Here is a 12,771-nt window from a genome sequence, read left to right as displayed (position 1 = left end):
CTTCTGCCGTCACTCCTGGCTGTTTTTACCATGTTGAACAAAGCAAAGTTCTTGATCGACATGGAAATGAGCAGAAGGTTTTGGGATTTTTTTAAACTGTCGTAGGGCCTCCTATGCCTGTTAAGATTTTGCATAGCAAAGGATTTGAGGTGGCTGTGACTTATTCTAGGAAAATTAGCACAGGAAATTCACTGTTTCAAAGCCACTGAACAGTGAGAGGATACATTTTAAACATTCTGTATAATTAAAGTTCCTTCTGTTTCTGTCTAACTTATGATGCTGGCATTTAGTATCTTAATGAGATTTTTCCTACAGAACGTGCAGAAGATGTGCATTCTCCTGAGTCCACATAGGTGCACTCAACCTCAGTGTTTGCACCAGCAGATGAGCAAGAGTTGCTAAGGTCTTAGCTGGCTCCAGTTGTGAAAATGACTGTGTAGATGTGCGTTGATGAACGTCTTTGTTTTGCTCTGATTCTTCTTCTTCCCTTTTTGCTTTGCAAATGGAAAAGTTTTCTAGCTGTCAGCCTTGCGGATTCACCTGAGGATCTGTAAGTCAGGCTCTGTTCCCTCCTGCTTATCAATAGAAACTGTGACTCAGCTTTGGTAGTCATGGTACAGTTGAAGATGGAAAGTGGGTTGCCATTTTTAGTTTTCTTTCCCCATCCCCCCCTTTTTTTTTAAGCTTTCAAATCATCCTCCTCCACCTTTGTTTGAAAGAATGAAATAGACTTTATTCATACATGCTTGGCTGCTCTTCCTCTCTAGTAACATGGGAGGAAACAGTCTGCTGTTCAAATTATCTCATCCCAGATGGCTGCGCAGCCGGAGTGTGGAGAGACTTAAAAGGTAAACCCAGCAGATGGTGAACTTCTGAAACGCGAAGTAATGTGCCTGCTAAATCAAAAGTTTAAAATATTTGAAATCTGTTTGTTTTAAATTAGTAGACTTGCACTCAGGTCATCTGTGAAGTACACTGGCAGTTTTAAGCACCTCCAAATAAACTTGAGATTTGTACCTGTATCATGGGCTATAGCTAATCTGCCAAAGAAGATGACAGCAAGGAGCCAGCCTTAGGAGTTCAGTCCTGACGTCCTTGGGGAGTCTAATGGATCGCATTTCAGAAGACAGACCAGTGTGTGGAGATCTGGTCTGCATCAGTCTTGGTTGGGATTTGAATGCTGGTAGTGCTTCTGGTACAATACATGTGTCCTGGATCAGATAGATGTGGGTGCCCAAATCTTTCTGAGGGTAAGTTGAAATGCCCCAGTTTTTGTTGCCCCAAAATGTTGGGACTATATCAAATAGGGTATATGCAGGGCTTAATTTTGAGGTGCTTTGTGTGCTCCCTGCTGTGCTGGTTTTCGCTCAGGTGGCAGGACAGGCTACATTTTATTGGTGGTGTGTGGTGGTGTTCACAGGGGTCCCAGGACGAGGGAAGAGATGAGAATCTTGACTCCATGTTTCAGAAGGCTGATTTATTATTTTATTATATATATTATATTAAAAGTAAATTATATATTAAAATGATACTAAAAGAATAGAAGAAAGGATTTCTTCAGAAAGCTAGCAAGGAAAGGAAAAAGAATAATAAAATCTTGTGACTGCTCACAGCCTCGACACAGGTGGCTGTCATTGGTCATCAAGTAAAAACAATTTCACATGCTGGGTAAACAGTTCTCCAAATCACATTCCAAAGGAGCAAAACATGGAGAAGCTGAAGCTTCCCAGATTCTCAGGAGAAAAGATCCTAATGAAAGGATTTTTCAGAAAATATGTCTGTGACAGTGGTGTCCTTCTGCACTCATGATGGTGAATGCTTTCCTTGTGCAGCCTCACCGGCTGCTGGCTGAAACCTGTTCCCTAATGTGACACTTCTCGAGGAAAAATGATCCATGTTTGATATAGGCCTGTATTTACTAAAATGTACTTCACTTTGCCAGTTGGTAGTAATTCTTAACCTAAAATAGTTAATGATACATGAAAAAAAAGTGATGCTGTTTTGTTTGGGATACTGGGAAATTGTTGATTTCTGAGACTTTTTATTCCACATTCTCAGGAATGCCTCAGCTCTTCCATGCTGTGTTTGCAATACAGTAGCTCCCACTTACCTGTGGCTTTTGGTATTGAAACTCTTCCACTGTCCAACCAATCCTCTTCTGAAATGATCATTTACACTAGTTGTGGTCGGAAGTAACTTCTCCTTCATCCTGTGGGCCACAACTGCCATGGAAGTGCTCAATGGGATGGACCATTGCATGGCCCAACCACTTTGACACTGAGGGGAAGATAAGGCTAGAACAGGGCAGAGGGGGCACTGCAGAAACCCTGCAAGAGACAGTAAAGACCTGTTTCCAGTGGTGCCTTCCTCCAAGCCACTGCCAAGAAGCTGGCTTGCTTTTCTGAGGTCTTCTGCTGTTACTGAAATTAGTGTTACCCTGCCTAGAGTGATAGGAGGATCTTAATTGTGTAAAAGCCGTGCCCTCTTGAGCAACTTGTGCTTCTGAGTGCTCTGGCTTGTGGCTGTGTTGCAATTTTTTACCTGGCTGCTCGTCAGTTTTGTTGGGGATGCTCCTAGTTATTATTTAAGAATAGGTATGTGAATTCCCCTTTTGTATGGTCAAAGTTCCTGATGCCTTTTTCCAAGCAGTTCATGCCTCACAAATAACTTGTAATCGTAGACCTAAATTTTCATCACTGTTCCCCAAATACTTGAAACTGTGTATAAGAGGGATCTTGATTAGAGCAGAACACACTGTTCTTAAGGAGGGGTAGGCACTGATTTTTATGTAGTGGCATTATGGTTTCAGGCTGTACAAAAACTTGATGGAAAATAACAATGTTTTGTTTGCTTTTTTGACAGCTTCTAATAGCAGTTTAATGAGACTTCCAGCATTGTATTTAGCATTCAAATTATTCTTTTCACTGTTGCGTGTGTCAACATGCAATTGTGGTGGGGGCAGGCTAATGAAAGGGTAGGGGTAAATCCAGCCCATTCTTCTTAGGGAAAAGGTGCTGTAGTGCTTCCATCACATATCTGTCAATGGCTTACATTAAGTGATTTTTTTTCTCTAAGCGAGAAGAGGTAACACAGAACCTAAATTCCAGGTCCATTTTAATAAATGGTCCCCCCTGTTTTAACCTGCCTATCCCAAAGGAAGTAGGGACTACGTTTTATTTACTTATTGAAAAGTGGAGATCTTTTTCAGTTAAATATTCAGTGAGATCAAGTGCACCCTCAGCAAGTTTGCAGAGGACATGAAGTCAAGTGGTGCCATTGACACAAGCGAAGGACCTGGACAAACTTGAGAAGTGAGACTGTGAGAACCTAGTGAGGTTCAACAAGTCTCAGTACATGGTGCTGCACCTGGGTCAGGGCAATCCCAGACATGAGACCAGCCTAGGAGAAGAAGTCATTGAGAGCAGCCCTGTGGAGAAGCACTTGGGAATTGTGGTGGATGAAAAGCTGGACATGAGCCAGCACTGTGTGCTCACAGCCCAAAAAGCCAACCATCTTCTGGGCTGCATCCAAAGCCCTGTGGGCAGCAGGTCAAGGAGGGGATTCTGCCCCTCTGCTCTGCTCTGGTGAGACCCCATTGCAGTGCTGCATCCAGCTCTGGGGCACCCAGCACAAGAAAGATGTGGACCTGTACAGATCAGTTCAGAGGAGGCCACAAAGATTATCAGAGGATTGGAAAACTTCTGTTGTGAAAACAGGCTGAGAGTTGGGGCTGCTAAGCCAGGAAAAGAGAAGGCTCCAGAAGGACTTTAAAGCAGCCTTGCAGTGCCTAATGGGGGGCTTATAAGAAAGATAGAGAGTGACTCTTTATATGGACAGACAGTGATAGGACAAGGGAGAACAGTTTTAGACTAAAGAGGAGAGATTTAGGTTGAATTCTTTGAGAGTGGTGAGCCACTGGCACAGATTGCTCAGAGAAGCTGTGGATGCTCCATCCCTGAAAGTGTTTAAGACCAGGTAGGATGGAGCTTTGAGCTGCTCAAGTGGATGGCATACCTGCCCATGGCAGGCGGTTGGAATGGTATATGACCTTTAAGGTCCCTTCCAACCCAGACCATTCTGATTCTATCACTTTGGCAACATTGTGATTCCCAGTACTGTCTCAAAGGCAAAGCTGTCATCTCAGCCAGAAGTAGTGCTGTATTCCTCTTTCAGCAAGGGCAAAATAGATCACTGCTGCCGAAGTTGATAGCAGCTCCCCAGACTTCCTTGTTTAAAGCACATTAAGCAGAGTTCACCAAGATTGTGTGTTCTTGTACTTGGCCCACTGTGGTTGTTCTGCATGTTCATGGCAGAATTTCCATAATTAGAGGAGTGCAGGGAAGAGGTTTGGAGGCTTGCTGTCCCTTTGGAGATGTTTCCTGTGCACGAAAATGCCCTCAAGAAGATGGGGTAGCTAAATGCTGTGCAATTAGGGAGGCTCATCTGTCTGCAGAGAGCAACCCTCCAACATGCCTAAAGAATGGGAAAGGCACAATAGCTTCTGCAGTTTACCAAACATACGATCAATGTTATGTCAAAGCTTTCAAGTCTGGTCGCACAGAGCAAGCTGGGCTTCATCCCACAGTCCCAGCATATGAGGAAGAGGTATTCCTGATACAGATGGGCAATTTTAAATGGTCTGTTCTCGCCCTTGCTGTTTTCAGCCTCTCCCTGCTTTTGTGTGGTCACCTCAGAAGTAAACTTGAGCCATTCTGTCACGTGGCTTCTTTCAGCCTGCTGCTAACAGTGTAAAGTGACACTGTGCCACCCTGTGTCTGGTAGGAAAATGTCCCCTCATCTAAAATACATTTGGAATAGAGAAGGCTAGCAAGGACATAAAGAAAAATAGTCGAAGACTGTGACAATAAACTAACTTTAATTTATAACTAATTATGAGTTAGTTTCCCAACTCCTGTCCACTTTGCAGCACAGGCTGCTGTGCTTCTCTGGAGTGAGCGAGTACCGTGAAAGAACTTCCAGAAATTCTTCGAGTGAGCAGAGACCTGTTTTACAGCCTTTCACCACTTGCTCCTGCAAGGCAAAGAGACAGAATCACAGATATTGTGCACTGCCAAAGCTCTTTTTTGCTGCATGGTGGAACCACAAGCCCAAGATTTGTAGGAGGGACTTGCCACGGGATCTCACCTCTCCCTGGTAGGTCACGCGCACAAACCACTCCTTGGAGCACCGGTGCTGGTACAGTTCCAGGGTCACATCAGCAGCATAAGGTGGCCACTTGTTATCAAAGGTGCCCAGTGCCAGCAGGAGAGGAATAAGAGTGGAGTCATGAGAAGCATAAAGGAAGAGCTTTCTGGAAGAGAAATAGAAAGGAAAAGACAGACCTGGAATGTCAGCTGTGTTCCTCCATGGATAGGCAGTAGCACTCATGCTTTTTTTAGCAGGTGAGCACTCCTTTTAATCCCCCACATTCAATGTCTTTCTGGACCAGTTTTTCACAGTGCCATCAAGTTAGAATTTATAACGATTAGAGGAGGAGTTCTGTGCTGTACCTGGCCTTTTCAGCTGGATTTGAGGGATTTATTGCTGCTTTAATGTTCTTCTCTAAGGTATTGAACAGGAGGCCAATACTCATCTGAAGCATTTCTCTAGAAAAGAAGCAGAAATAAATTTACTAGTTTTAAAACTTTCACACGGTTATACATGAAAACTTGAGAACCTGCTTTTCTCTTATGATTTGATCACCTGCACTGAGTGTAGCTAAGAACTATTAAATGCAATTAATATGGCCAATTCTTAGTTCACCTGTTGTACAGTCACCACTCTACTGTGACTGCAGAATGGGAGAAGAGAGGTGTTAACAAGCAGTCTCATGAGGTGTGGCCATGTAAATGACAATCTAGAAACTCTTGGATTGTTCTCTAGACTGTTTTGTTTCCCTGGTATGTTTTTTTGAGTGCATGGGTTTCAGCTAGGGAAGATAACTGCTGCAAAACAGCAGCTGAAGTGGTTGGGGTCTTTGGTGAGGAGAGGCAGGATTCAAGAAAGTGGTTGTTGTATTTAAAAAGTAGATTAAAGAAAGAGATGATCTTTATACAATATCTGGTGGGAAGAAACTCCCTCTACCTAATGAATACATCAGTGGAAATGGAAGATGTGTGTGACTAACTCTCCTGGGTGTTTGGGAATGGGATCAATCAGTCTTTCATTACCTGAGATCTCTAATACATGGTAAAGACAGTCCTATACTACCACCTGAGAAGAGCTGGTGAATGTGGCAGCTGCAAATGAATCTGAAAGGAAAATGACTGCTAGGCTAGCAACTCAGCCAGCCTTTACAAACAACTGTGGAGGAGGTAATTAGCTGCACGTAGCAGCAGATTCTCTCTGCAAGTAGTTACATGTGTGCAGGGCCTGGCATCACTTTTTCCGCTAGCGCCAGCGCTTCTCAGTCGAGCTGTGCAGGTGCCATCCCTGGGATAAGCTTCCCAGGCTGGAATTTGGACTGTACTTGTGCAACTTCAAGGGCAGCCTCAGGGCATGGGCTGGAAGCATCTCCTCTTTGCTTTTGCTTTTGCCACTGGTTCACTTAAACCTCTGTGGCAACTGAGGCCTTCACTGCCGACCTCAGTGGCATCCTGGTCTCCTCACACTCCTCAGTGTGCACTCCTTTTTCCTAGGGCTCAGGGTGCTGAACTTTACATTGAGATGGGTGAGGCACAAAACTCATGAGTGGGCTCTGGTGAGGGAATGCAGCAGATGGGAAAGCATTTCTGTCTGCTGAAGTAAGCTGGTTTAGCACATCCACCCTAGGTAAGACAGCCACTAAGGCCAGAGGCATGGACACAGGCAATCACCTGGAACAACTGTCTCCCAGAAGGAAAAGCATGGAGTCAATACATCGGCGCTCCACTGTCTGCTGGAAGCTCTTCAGCACAGGGGAGCTTGGCAAATTGTGTGCCTGGAAGGAGGAATACAGCAGAGTGGTAGGGTTTGACTCTTTCTGAACCCAGCCTGAAGACACATGGATGGCTGCCCACAGAAAACAGCTGCTCGTGTCACACCATTTGTACTACAGTATTGTACTGTGATCCTCATGTGAGGATTTTTGGGATGGTTTTAAACATACAGACTTGCTCTGTCTACCAAAAGGATGGATGTTTGTTCTTAAGGATCCAGTTCCATGGAGAGTGTAACACATTGAGCCATTCAGCTGGCAGACCAGTTATCATTAGCTCCAGCAAAAAAGAGGCACTAAGGAGGAGTAGAAATGTGCCCAACTTCCTTCCAGTAGCAGAAGCAGTCTGGCTCACAGGTAGTGTGCTGGAACTGGGATTAAGATGACTGTTAAGTGCTGAGTGCCAAAAAAGGGAAAGCACTTTATAATGGGGAAGCAAGCCCCAATGTCTCTATTAGCTCTACATTACACTTGAAAGAAATACTTAGAGGAGTGCAGGGAAGAGGTTTGGAGGCTTGCTGTCCCTGGATTTTAAGGTACTGGAGACAAGTCTTCATCCATCCCACAGCAAGGCTGACCCCACAGCCTGCTTTTTATCAAAAGGCCATGCTATTTCTATAAGCATTCTGGGTTGCATAGAAAGCTACTGGAGTGCACATTAGTATCTGTGGGTGCTGGCACTGTGATTTCCTCCATGTACATGGTAAGGGGATGCAGAAAGGCTCGGCTCACCTGCTCAGCAGAAATGTTATCAAGGAGGACAAAAAAATCCACAGACTCATCATCATTAATGCACATACTCTTCTTAATTTTTTCCAAGTCATCACAGACACCTGGCTGGTGCATAGCTTTCTCTGACCTATCCCTGTAAAGGAATTAAGAAAACCAAAATTTTTTCACACAGCAGGCTTTCTATCTTTTGTTTTTCTCATCACCCAGCCCAGTGGAGTTCTCCCACATCAGTGAGGGGCAGAAGAGAAGCACTGCAGTATACTGAGGCATTCCTGATGTTGGGATTCTGAGCTGCAGAAAGGACAGAGGCTGTATCCAGATTTCAAGGATCAGAGCTGGCTCTCTGCTCTCCCAAAGGCAGGAGGAAAAATTAAGATGAGATGTGAACACCCCAGAAGTGCCTCCCATAAGCAAGGACTGTGTATCAGCTAACAGATCTGGTCATACTGGAACAGCACAGGTCTGTGTCTTCAGGGAGTAGCCTTTAACTGCCTCATGAAAGAAGCAGCTTTAAACTGTCTGCTGTATAGTGTGGGAAATGGGAAACACCTAGATACTCGCTTGTAGCTTAAATCCAACTTTTGCTTTGTTAGAACCCATTTGCATCTTTATCCTGCTTTAAATTTTATTTTAAAGAATTTAGCTGAGAATATCCGTGCTGGCCGTTGTACTCCCTAGATAGTCTGCAAGCTGAGGCAGTGCTTAGTGCAGTTCAAAACATCTACTTTGATATGGTCACAAAAGGTGCAGTTGGTGGGCAGAGGGGGGCAGGGAGCAGCAGACCCTGCAGTTTACTCCTTTTTTGGACAGGTGACGTTAGTCAAGGAGGCTGAATATGCAGCTTTTAGGGACTGTCACCTCACCACTGTCTAGATCAATCCTTTGCCTGCAGAGTTAAGCACTGCACAGTGAGCTCTTGCAAGTGAATTCTGAAAGCTCTTGAATTTTGGGCAAAAATATGCTAATGTACAACCCAGCCAAAGTGTAGTGTATCTGCCTCTCTTTTTCATTTTCTGCCCTGTGCCCAAACCTGGCACAGGCATTTCAGAGAACTTGACTCCACAAACATGAGTGTTCTATGTAGGATCTTCCTTATTTCACTTCATTAGCCTTCATTAAATGTGTCAAGGCTGAGTATGTTTCACTTTCTTCAAGGTATGAATGTGACGGGAGTGCTGAAATAACCCCCAGACCAGAAGCTGAATATAAAAAGGAGGCCCAATATGTTCACACTTGAAAGGCTTGTTAAGAGATGTAGATGACATTAATTCTGCCCTGCAGCAATGCTACAGACTAGCTGTACATTAGCTAGTAATGAATGTTTGCTAGACACAGACTAAATTAAACTGGTCTTTCAAGGAAAAGTCTCTATTTTATTTTCTTCTGCTGCCACTGCCTGGTGTATAATTCCGCTTACCAAGTATTTTATACAACTAGCTAACCATTCCCAAAGAACAGTAAGTGGTAGGGAAAGAAATTGGAAAATGGGAAGAAAATGTGCTGTTGTAAATGACTACTGCTGAAACGAAACAGCAGTGAAATCATACAGGGAGATATTGCTGGCAATTACCTGGTCAAGTCTTTCAGGCGCGGGCAGTTCTGGTAATTGGGGTAGAGCATTTCAGAGCATGCTTCATCAGTGACAATGACAACAGGTCCTGTGGAACAAGAAGGAAGTTTCTGTGATCAGTAGTGCATCTGTGTTTCTTTAGACTGCTTTATAATCACTCCCACAGTCTTTGTGCTCAAGTCCAGTGTTATCAACTAGCAATTTCCCCCGAGCTATCACCTGCAACACAAGCCACTGTACTTGTTTCTGTGCATTTATTTCCACAGGGATGCCTGCTGTGCACCTTGTAAAGCTTCCCAGTTGTGTGTTCATTTCTCTAGTGCCAAAAATTACTCTCTGTGTCATGAAGTGTAAGGAGCTCTGGCAAGTCACTTCTACTTGTTAGTGGAACTGAATGTGGAAGGAGCAGATGTGAGATCTTTAAAATGCAGAGCGTATTTTTAGAACAAGTAGTTACCAACTGTAGGATACAGGTGAAAGTTACTCCAGATACTGAACTTGTATCCAAGACACTTGGGTTTCCCTGAGAAACCTTTTTCTGATGTGTGAACTTTTTGCCTTCTTGATTTTGAAGAGGGTTAACACTAACCTCCTCAGCAGGTCTGAAAGAGCAGCAGAAAGATATGCAAAGAGAGGGAACAAGTGACAAGCTGGTAAAGAATCTACAGGACCAGGAGAACTGAGGAAGGGAGCTAAGAGCAAAGAACCGAGGAAGAAGTAACAAGTAGGAGCCAGAGAGAGTTAGGATACAGAAGGTGTGAGCATCTAGGGAAGACTAAGCAAGGAAAGGCACTATTCAGAAGTCTCCCCAACCTTCATTCTGCTGTTGGTACAGCCCAGCAAGCACACAGCGTGTGGACTCCAGATTCCGGAAAATATTAGTGGAACGGATGCTGAAAGAGAGAAAGCAGTTTGTGAGGCAGCACTTTCTCCTTCATGTTAACATGGCTGCAGCTGGGGAAGGTCTTGCTGGAACTGAGGATTCCACCATGGCTTTGGAAATCTGTGTAGGACTCATCTTTTGTCACTGTAGATATCTTAGGTATTCACCTACAATCTGAACACCCTTTAACTGCATGTCAGAGATAGTGGAGATAAACTGGCACTTCTCTGGTGTGATTTTTTTATCTCATCCTAAGCCAGATGCTCTCAGCATTACTGATGTGAGCAGCAGGGGTTGCTTCATCTCACTGAACTTCAGCTGTTTGCACGTGAGTTAAAGTGCTCCAGAAATGCCTGTTTCTCTTCGCTCACCACAAAAGTGCGTAACAGCACTGTCAGTGGCTCAGCCTAGGTGAGATGAATCTGCCCCTGGCATCACTCTCAGGACTGCTGGGCAATTGGATGCTTTGTACCATGATTTCTAGTGCAGGCCCTGCAGGCTGAGCAAAGATGAAGGCCTAGGGGGGCCAGATAGTTTGCTATGGGGTGAAGAAGGATATGCTAGCCAGAGTTTTTCCTAGCACAAGGCTACTGGTTAAGAGGCAGGGAGAAAGGAAGGTCCAGGAGGGAACTGAGAGACTCACAAGACCTCAGCAGGCTTAAATGTTGGTGAAAGAAACTGGACTTCTTCCATGTAGTTCCTCCTCAGCCGTTCGCCCAGGGTGAACATCTGCTGCATCCCCACAGAGGTCAGCTGTCCTGCGACTGCACCACCCTAAGAGCAAAGAGAAGGAGAGGTCTCCAGTGGACCATGGAAATCAAAAAGTCTACAGAGGAAAGAGGAATCCACCAGCAAATATACTCTCACCTTAAAAACAGTCTTACAGTATTCCTCATCCAAGAGCGAGGGAGGTTGAGGTCCTCCATTTAGGTCTGTCACCATGTAATCAAACTTAGTCTTAGGAGGTACATCTAAAAGAGTGGGATGCCATTCCACCCGCTTCAAAAACAAACAACAAACAAATGGTTTCAGTGGAAAACTTTCAAGGGCATTAAACCAAGGACTTTTAAGAGCATTAAACTAAAGTTGGAGTGTTACAGTGTGCTGGCTTGCCAGCAACACAACACGGAGACAAAGGGATCTCTTTACACAGCTCATAGAGAAATGAGAGCAGTGCTACTCTCTGGATTTGCAGATGTGATGTGCAGGAAATGCAGTACTTGCTTTACTTCCCTTACAGGAGAAGAATCTGTAGGAAGTCACAATTGCTGCTCTTTGTTACACATCTAAAAGCTGCTACAGGAAACTACCTGAGCTAACCCCTGCTGGCTCCCCAGGCCACCTCAGTGGAAGCTGGGGAAGCCAGATCCCTTGTGGTAACACTGAGGCATGAGCCACACCTTTGCTGAGCACCTGTTCTGAGGTGCACAGCTTGGCCTTGGAGTAAAGTCCCGGGATGCCCATCCCTGTATCCTGCCCCTGAGGGCTTCCGGTAGTTGCAGCAATTGTTCCCTCTGCTGTCATCTGTCCCACTAATGTGCTATTGCTGTTCTACTTTAAAGAATCACAGAATTAATTAGGTTGGAAAAGACCTCTGAGATCATCAAGCCCAACGTGTGACTGAGCACCACTGTGTCAACCAGGCCACAGTGCCACGTCCTCCAGTCCTTCGTTTAACACCTCCAGGGATGGGGACTCCAACACCTCCCTGGGCAGCCCATTCCAATGTCTAATCCCCCTCTTTGTGAAGAAATTCCTCCTAATGTCCAACCTGAACCTCCTGGGGCACAGATTAAATAAAGACTGTCTCCTCTCATCCTGCCACTTATTCCCTGGGAGAAAAGCCTGACCCATAACTGGCAACAACCTCTTTTCAAGAAGTTGTAGAGAGTGATAAGGTCACCCCGAAGCTTCCTCTTTTCCAGACCAAACACCCCCAGCTCCCTCGGTGGCTTCTCTTAACACTTGTGCTCCAGACCCTTCCCAAGGTCCGTGGCCTTTCTCTGGCCTCGCTCCAGCACCCCTCAATGTCCTTCCTGAACTGAGGGACCCAGAACTGGACAGGGATGATCCCTGCCCTGCTCCTGCTGCCCACGCTACTCCTGCTCCAGGCCAGGGTGCCATTGGCCTCCTCGGCCACCCGGGCACATCGGGCTCACTTCAATCGCTGCCAAGCAGCACCCCCAGGCCTTTTTCCACTGGGCATCTTTCCAGCCACTCGCGGCATGGGCTGCAAGCTCCCACATTCCGCCGCTTTCCCCTCGGAAATTACTCTCGGTATCGCTTCGGGAAGGGGAATAAACGCCAAACCACCAGGGTGCCGGGAGCAAGGCAGGAGCTCAGCGGCAGGCACGCCGCCGGCTCGGGGCAACTCCGCACCACCCTGCCCCGACCCGTCCCGTCCCGAGCTCACCGGCTCTGGCCCCGGGATCGGTCGCAGCGGGGTGCGCGCCCCGTGCCGGAACAGAACCTGCACCAGCCTCAGATCCAGATACCGCCGCCGCCCGGCCTCGCTGTCGCCCCACTCGGCGGCCGCCGCCGCCGCCCGCCGCCGCTGCGTCCAGGCGGCCAGGCCGCCCAGCACCCACAGCCGGACCCCCCAGCCCATGGCAGCCCCGCCGGCCCGGCCGCACCGCGGGGAACGGTGGGAAGCGCAGTCCCCGGCTGAGC

The 12,771-nt window shown here is 46.2% G+C and overlaps 1 protein-coding gene across 1 annotated transcript; it reads right to left on the bottom strand.

The window, feature by feature from the left end:
• Positions 1 to 4,857: 4,857 nt before the first annotated feature.
• ACP6 (acid phosphatase 6, lysophosphatidic) lies at positions 4,858 to 12,771 on the bottom strand. The gene is made up of 10 exons (XM_036394201.1): positions 12,515 to 12,771; positions 10,969 to 11,100; positions 10,745 to 10,875; positions 10,032 to 10,111; positions 9,219 to 9,306; positions 7,649 to 7,781; positions 6,816 to 6,919; positions 5,511 to 5,606; positions 5,146 to 5,311; positions 4,858 to 5,031 (listed from the first exon to the last, which is right to left on the bottom strand). Exons 1-10 carry the CDS (start codon positions 12,707 to 12,709, stop codon positions 4,891 to 4,893), a joined length of 1,266 nt encoding a protein of 421 aa, XP_036250094.1. The 5' UTR covers positions 12,710 to 12,771; the 3' UTR covers positions 4,858 to 4,890.

This window comes from Molothrus ater, chromosome 2 (genome assembly GCF_012460135.2).
Source record: "Molothrus ater isolate BHLD 08-10-18 breed brown headed cowbird chromosome 2, BPBGC_Mater_1.1, whole genome shotgun sequence".
NCBI classification, from domain to species: Eukaryota; Metazoa; Chordata; class Aves; order Passeriformes; family Icteridae; genus Molothrus; species Molothrus ater.
This window is presented reverse-complemented; position numbering and strand designations above follow the sequence as displayed.

Excerpts from the sequence above, each read along its gene's own strand:
- ACP6 (XM_036394201.1), bottom strand. The coding sequence starts at position 12,709 with ATGGGCTGGGGGGTCCGGCTGTGGGTGCTGGGCGGCCTGGCCGCCTGG. Across the intron at positions 7,782-9,218 it reads CGCCTGAAAGACTTGACCAG|GGATAGGTCAGAGAAAGCTA; the intron begins GTAATTGCCAGC and ends ATTCCTTTACAG. Across the intron at positions 5,607-6,815 it reads CTGGGAGACAGTTGTTCCAG|AGAAATGCTTCAGATGAGTA; the intron begins GTGATTGCCTGT and ends CTTCTTTTCTAG.